The sequence below is a fragment of the Propithecus coquereli genome, unplaced genomic scaffold, assembly GCF_000956105.1.
Source record: "Propithecus coquereli isolate 6110/MARCELLA unplaced genomic scaffold, Pcoq_1.0 Scaffold202, whole genome shotgun sequence".
Taxonomy (NCBI): domain Eukaryota; kingdom Metazoa; phylum Chordata; class Mammalia; order Primates; family Indriidae; genus Propithecus; species Propithecus coquereli.
The window spans coordinates 1,963,143-1,970,863 of NW_012145190.1; the positions used below are offsets into that span (position 1 = coordinate 1,963,143).

The window sequence follows — 7,721 nt, forward strand, 5'->3', positions numbered from 1 at the left end:
ATGGAGAACAGTACAGAAGTGACACAGTTCATCCTCCTGGGACTAACCAATGCCCCAGAACTACAGGTCCCCCTCTTGATCATGTTCCCTCTCATCTACTTCATCAATGTGGCCGGAAACCTGGGCATGGTTATTTTGGCTCTCTGGGACTCTCGTCTTCACACTCCCATGTACTTTTTCCTTGGTAACATGTCTCTGGTGGACTTTTGTTATTCTTCAGCTGTCACTCCCACAGTCATTGCTGGGTTTCTTATGGAACACAAGGTCATCTCCTACAGTGCTTGTGCTGCTCAGATGTTCTTTTTTGCAGCCTTTGCCAGTGTGGAAAATTTCCTCTTGGCCTCAATGGCCTATGACCGCTACGCAGCTGTGTGTAACCCCCTCCATTACACCACCACCATGACAACAAGTGTGTGTGCATGCCTGGCTATAGGCTGCTATGTCTGTGGTTTCCTGAATGCCTCCATCCACATGGGGAACACATTCAGTCTCTCTTTCTGTAAGTCCAATGTGGTCCATCACTTTTTCTGTGATATTCCGGCAGTCATGACTCTGTCGTGTTCTGACAGACAAGTGAATGAGCTGGTTCTTATTTACGTAGCCAGCACCAACATCTTTTCTGCCCTCCTAGTTATCCTGATATCCTACCTATTCATATTTGTCACCATCCAAAAGATGCATTCAGCTGCAGGACACCAGAAGGCTTTGTCCACCTGTGCTTCTCACCTCACTGCAGTCTCCATCTTCTACGGGACTATTATCTTCATGTATATCCAACCCAGCTCCAGTCATTCCATGGACACTGACAAGATGGCATCTGTGTTCTATACTATGGTCATCCCCATGCTGAACCCTGTCATCTACAGGCTGAAAAACAAGGAGGTGAAGAGTGCATTCAAGAATGTGGTTGAGAAGGCAAAGTTGTCTCTAGGATTGTAAGTTTAACACTGTAGGATACATAATGCCCTAGTTTCATTCTTCTCTGATTTTTTTCCAGAAACCTCATCATATTTCAAGGCCCACACTGCAGTTAAATTCCAGAATTGATACTGTTATCTCTTTGAAAGTCTGGCTTTTAGAAAAAGGAAGCACAACGATCAGAAACACAATACCTGAATGAGGATAACTAAAGAGATGCATAAAATGTTTTGTTTAGCCTTGTTTAAATCTTATTAAGGAAATTTGATTTATTCACTCTTTGTATGTGCATTTTCTCTATTGTATGGCACTAGTAACATACACATAAAATAGGTGCAAAACAAGCTCTTGAACAAAATTGCACCCATGCGACCCATATGGGCACATACACATGGGAGTGGAAAATTAGCCAGAGGTAAATGGAATATGGCTAGTGTTTAATAAAAATAATTTAAACAATTAACTGGGGTATTAGAATATAAATTTATGACTAATGTTACTTGTTTTCTAGTTTATGAGGAAAGTGATATAGTTTTAAATGAAAATATGTGCTCATTTTGTTGGCATATTTTATTGAGAGTTATATAGCTAAAGACCCTCAAATGAATCAATATTTGTGGCTTGACTGAGTCATTTTGTAGAACCTACTCTTTCACATTAGACTTTCGAAAGGATAAAATAGCCAGAGTATAATAAAAATGGAAGAAAAGCAAAGGCATTTTTCGATTTATTCATATATAATTACCAATGTTCACACTATTTTAAAAATGCCCTAGTGGAAAATCAACAAGAAAAAATCAAACGACCCTATCAAAAAGTGGGCAAAGGACATGAACAGAAATTTTTCAAAAGAAGACAGAATAATGGTCAAAAAACATATGAAAAAGTGCTCAACATCTCTAATCATCAGGGAAATGCAAATCAAAACCACAATGGGATATCACTTATCTCCAGTGAGACTGGCCTTTATCAAAAAGTCCCAAAACAATAAATATTGGCGTGGACGTGGAGAGATAGGAACACTCATGCACTGTTGGTGGGATTGCAAACTAGTGCAACCTCTGTGGAAAGCAATATGGAGATATCTTAAAGAGATACAAGTAGAATTACTGGGCATCTATCCAAAAGAACAAATGATACTCTATAAGAAAGACACCTGCACCCTAATGTTTATAGCAGCACAATTCACAATTGTAAAGATGTGGAGACAACCCAAGTGTCCAGCAATACATGAGTGGATTAATAAAATGTGGTATATGTATACCATGGAGTACTATTCAGCTTTAAGAAACAATGGTGATATAGCACCTCTTGTATACTCCTGGATAGAGCTGGAACGCATTCTACTAAGTGAGGTATCCCAAGAATGGAAAGACAAGCACCACATGTACTCACCATCAAACTGGTATTAACTGATCAACACATAAATGCACATATAAGAATAACATCTATTGGATGTTGGACGGGGGGAGGGATGGGAGAGGGGGGAGGAGGGAGAAGGGGATGGGTATTTGCATACACAAAGTGTGCAATGGGCACCACCGAAGGATGGACATATTTGAAACTCGGACTTAGGGGGGGAGGGGAGGCAAGGGCAACATACGTAACCTAAACATCTGTACCCCTATAATATGCTGAAATAAAAAAAAAAAAATGCCCTCATGGGTGGGAGGGGCAAGATGGCAGACGAGAAAAACCACCAGCCAGAATGTCTCTGCAAGAAAGATAGATTTTAAAAGAAAGTGAAAAAGTAAACAGGCAGATAAACAGAGATCAGATGAGGGTTGGTAGGAAGGATGCCTGAAACTACATGAGACCCAATGGGAAGAAGTTGTGGAGGAGAACTGGAAGGAGACAGGCCCCTGAGAGGCTTGGAGACCAGTGACAAGGGTAGGTGGAGTGGTTAAATTTCCCCTCCCTTGCATCTTGGACTGCTGGTGGGCTCCTGAGCAGTTGGAGAGACGTGCCAACACCAGCCCAGAGACGGCTGCCGCCAGTGAGTGGTGAGTCTCTTGCGGTCAGGGCACCAGGCTCCCAGCTCCCTCAGGGCATCTCCCTCCCACCCCATAGACCCAAGTGGCAGTAGCCATATTGCTTCATTCTCCCCTTACCCTTCCCTACTCATGGCTACCAATGGAGACAATTTAGCCACCACCTGGAGGCATCTGCAGGGAACAGAACCTTTCATTTTGGGGCCCTACAGCAGACTGATGGATACTCAGACTGTGAGTTCCCTACACACCAGCCCTCCCAGGTGCCGCTTTCCTGGTGACTCCAGGAGAGCAGGGCAAATCCTGAGATGAAGAGATATTGATTCAGCTGGGCACGCAGTGGGTGACTTGAGACCAGCACTCTTCTCCCTGGCAGGTTCCAGGATTGATATCCCGGGCCCAGGGGACAGGCCTGCTGACCAGGTGCTGTACACCCAAGTCTTGATCACATCGCCCAGAGGCACAGAAGGGATATTGTGAATGAGCCTACTGAGGTGCTCGTGCCTTCAGGGCAGATCAGTGTGCTTGAGAGGCAATCTTCCTCCCACCAGAAGGCTGTGCGCCCAGCCCAGGCTGCAATCCTGGGCAGGGAACCTCCTGGCCTGCATCACAGCCAGGGGAGATCCTCTGGCTTGAGGTCCTGCCTGCCGGCAGAGGCCCGGGAGAAACCACAGAATAGGGGAAGGCAGAAAGGAGTAAGCCCTGCTCCAGACTGCAGGTCTCAGACAGCCCCACAGCCCACATGCAGACTTTTCAGCTGAGTGGAGCCATTTCAGCCCCTCCCAGAAGCTTTGCCCAGAAGCAGAGAACAGACCTTTGACCCCTGCTAACAGCATTTGTGGAGCTTGAAGTCAGGCTCACCACACCCAGCTCTGCCCTGCCTTATTCCCCTACCTCCCCCCACTGAGGTAGAGAATAAGGATGCAAGTCCCAGGGCCCCACCCACCACCTGAGGCACTAGAGTGCCTCTCCAGAGGAATAAGACCTGGTTTGGTATAAGACCCAAAAACAACACTGCAGCTTGCCCCTCCCAGCAAGCACCACCTACTGACAGGGAGGTCAATTTGCACACCCTTTTACTGCATCTACTGACTCACCATACAGGGTGTGGTCAAATCTCACCCACAAACACCACCTACTGGCTCAGAGACTAAGCAGGGCGTGTCATTATTCAAACGAAAATCTAAAGGTAAGAAACAACAGGTGATCCAGATGGGAAGGAATCAGCAAAAGAACTCTGGAAGTATGAAGAATCAAATGGAAAGCGCACCCCCAAAAGGGAACACCAGCTCTCTAGCAATGGGCATCAACCATATTCAGAACACTAAAATGACAGAAGAAGAATTTTGAACATGGATTGTAAGAAAACTCAATGATATGAAAGAGAACATGGATAACCAACACAAAGAAACCACAAAAAAAATCCAGGACTTGGAAGAAAAATTCACTAAAGAAACTGATATATTAAAGAAAAATCGACTGGGCGTGGTGGCTCACGCCTGTAATCCTAGCTCTCTGGGAGCCGAGGCGGGCGGATTGTTTGAGCTCAGGAGTTTGAAACCAGCCTGAGCAAGAGTGAGACCTTGTCTCTACTAAAAATAGAAAGAAATTAATTGGACAACTAAAAATATATAGAAAAAATTAGCCAGGCATGGTGGTGCATGCCTGTAGTCCCAGCTACTCGGGAGGCTGAGGCAGGAGGATCGCTTGAGCCCAGGAGTTTGAGGTTGCTGTGAGCTAGGATGATGCCACAGCACTCCAGCCCGGGCACCACAGTAAGACTCTGTCTCAAAAAAAAAAAAAAAATAGTCAACAAAACATACATATCTTATTATACATTGTATTAGGTTAGGCAAAGTAGACCAGGTTAAACTGCCATAACAAATCAATCCAAAATTCCAGTGATTTAAGACAACAGAGATTTATTTCATATTTCTGCTAATGCATGTGCATAATAGGTTGTCTAAGAAAGGGGCGGTTTCTCTCCACATGTTCACTCAAATACCCAGGCCAATGGAGATTTTTCCACCTGTAGCTACATCTTCTGGAACGTGCAGCCTTTTTGGTTACCATAGCAGGGGGAAAGGCAAACGAGTGGTTATGCATGGGCTTTGTTATACTTCAATCCCAAAATGACACATACTGCTTCTTTACCAGTACACTGTATAGAGCTAGTTCATGGTTCTAACTAGCTGCAAGGGGGCAGGGAAATAGAGGGAGCAGGTGTCATGTTTGAGCACTCCTAGTTTTGTTTCACGTATCAGTTTTTTACTTATAATGAAGTAGTGGTACTTAAATTTATTGAGCTCTTAATATGGACTAGTCATCATGATATGCATTATCACATTTCATCTTTATGATTCTCCTATAAGAGATACACAATTATTATTATTCCTTTTTATAGATGATATACTGAAGTTTGGAGAGATTAATAATTTAGCCAAGGTCACACTGCAGTGGGCAACAGGACTAAGACTGAAGCGAGGCCACATGACCATGCAGCATTTGACTGCATTGATTAAAAATGACATAATCCTGCCTTGGGGTTTGGGATCAAGTGTCTATACCGAGGAAAGAATGGATCCATTCCCTTATTTCCAAATTAAAAGAAAAGACCCTCAGACCAGCTCTGTGGTGGTAAGACAAACAGGTATTTTGTTTTTTAAAAAAAAATTAGAAAAACAGAAAGAAAAAATATTGCTGGGGAGATCTCTAGGTCTTCAAGAAAAAGCTAGATATGAGAAAGCTTGCACGAAGTCCTGACGTTGCATAAAACAGAGATTTTAGCGAGGTTGTCTCTTTGTTGCCTAACACGGCTGTGGCACTGCCAATTTGATGACTGGAGGCTCTTTCCTCTAAACTTCCATTCCTCCATGTCTTCATAAGTACTCTCAGCCAAAATGCAAACATTACCCTCTGCTGTCTCCAATCAGGGTCAGACTGAGAGGACCAACCCAGAATCAGAAGCCTCCTGAGATATCCACTCACGTAATGTTACATGTTTCCCCAGAGACGTGTCTCTGTCTCTGCCTTGATATTTGCAACAGCACAAGCCGGGACTTTGTTCCACAACATAGAATTCCACAGGCGGGGAAGGAGTTTCTCCAGCGTGATGCTTTCCTGGACGTGGCTGTGGACTTTTGGTCAGTGGTCTGGCCACAAAGCTTTTCTATACCCCCTTCTTTGTACCCTCACTTGTCTGTTCCCAGGACAAAAGTAAGTATCAAGAAAACATACCATCATAGCCAGTTAGAATTGGAAGGGATATTAAAAGGTCCAGTGATTTTTATTTCACAAATGCAAATAAAAAAGGGAAAATAAAGCCCTCAGTGATTATAGAGCTGTACCACAGACATCCTGTTAGCTAGTCGTCTTCTGATTTCTTGTTCACTGCCCTGTTCACTCTACTAAGTTGCTCTACAGGACCAAGATTTCCATGCTCATTACAATCAGATGTCTTGTCTAAGTGGTTGGGGTGATGATTATTTTCAAAAGAGAGACCACATTTTTCTAATTTTCTTTTATTGTGAATGTGCTGTAGGAGTAGCGGTACAAAGATCATATCTCCCTTTCCGAATTTCAGGGATTGTAGCACTTTGAACATCTGTTTGGGGATCTCAAATGTTAGGCTATTTACTTTAGGAACATCAAAGTTTGGACATTCAATATTATTGGCTGAATATTCTGCAGTAACCAAGAAGAGACGAGATGGGCTATGAAAAGTAATGGTTCAGATTGCCTAATTTAAAAATGTTGATATCTTTTATGGTTTTCAAAAAACTTTCAGTTCATTGTCACCTAAGAGTAGGATAGCCTATGAGGGAGATGGAGAGTAATATGAGAGAGCTTCTCATACTACAACCACGGCAGCTGTCACCTGAGCCGGAAGTGTCACCACTGGAAGTGAGCACAACCAGATACACCATGAGGTATGACAGGCTGTCTGCAGCTTGGTTGAAGGCACAGATTCTCTCTCTAGGGGAGGCCAAAAATAACTCTTCCATCTTCTCCTATTCACCCTCCCCACAAATAAAGCAAAGACATAAGTGGTGAGGAGAGGTGAAAACATGAGCCTGTGAGAAAAATAAAGAAAAGATGTGAAAAGAAAAAAACTAAAGCTTTGCTTCAATATTTTGAAAAACTGCTCCTTTGGTTTTTGAGTTATTGAAAGACATAAAAATATCAATAAGAATGTGCTCCACAGATCATGTGGTTTCTTTAGGCCAGTGTTTAAAGGGAAGCACCCAATTAAGGGTCCTCATAAATTAGAGAGAAAATTATGGGTGTCCCTAGAGCAGTGTCCTGAATCACTGCACATCATTAGCTACTAAGGACAGGTTGGGGATGAGTCTATCAGAGATCGAAAATGCATGTGACACATCTTGTCAGCATCACATGCCAAGGAATGATCAAATGTTTCCTATATTTTGCTTTCTGTTGATTACACTTTTTATGTATATTTTAGCAAGAGTGTTTGCTAGATATAGCAAGCAGTGAAAAAGGGCCCTGTGTGGTTTAGTGTAATAGAATATACCATACACCAGGCAAGCTAAAAGGTGCCCCAGCCATCGTCAGCAGAGATATTCTAGTGCTCAAACATACCACCTCCAGAAGAACAACCTCACACAACCCAATGTCACCCAGCATTTGGATAGCTTTTCGCATGCAGACTCTTGCACTGGATAGGAAACTGACACACGAGCAAGAGACCCTGGCCACATTTCAGTTCCCATGACAGTGTTCAGTTATCATAATTTTGTGTTTTCTCATCTTGTCATAGGTACCTCTCATGATAAATCCCAAACAACTTTG

The 7,721-nt window shown here is 43.2% G+C and overlaps 1 protein-coding gene across 1 annotated transcript; it reads left to right on the forward strand.

The window, feature by feature from the left end:
* LOC105809964 (olfactory receptor 5B3-like) lies at positions 1 to 939 on the forward strand. Its single transcript, XM_012643872.1, has one exon. It carries the CDS (start codon positions 1 to 3, stop codon positions 937 to 939), a length of 939 nt encoding a protein of 312 aa, XP_012499326.1.
* Positions 940 to 7,721: the final 6,782 nt, after the last annotated feature.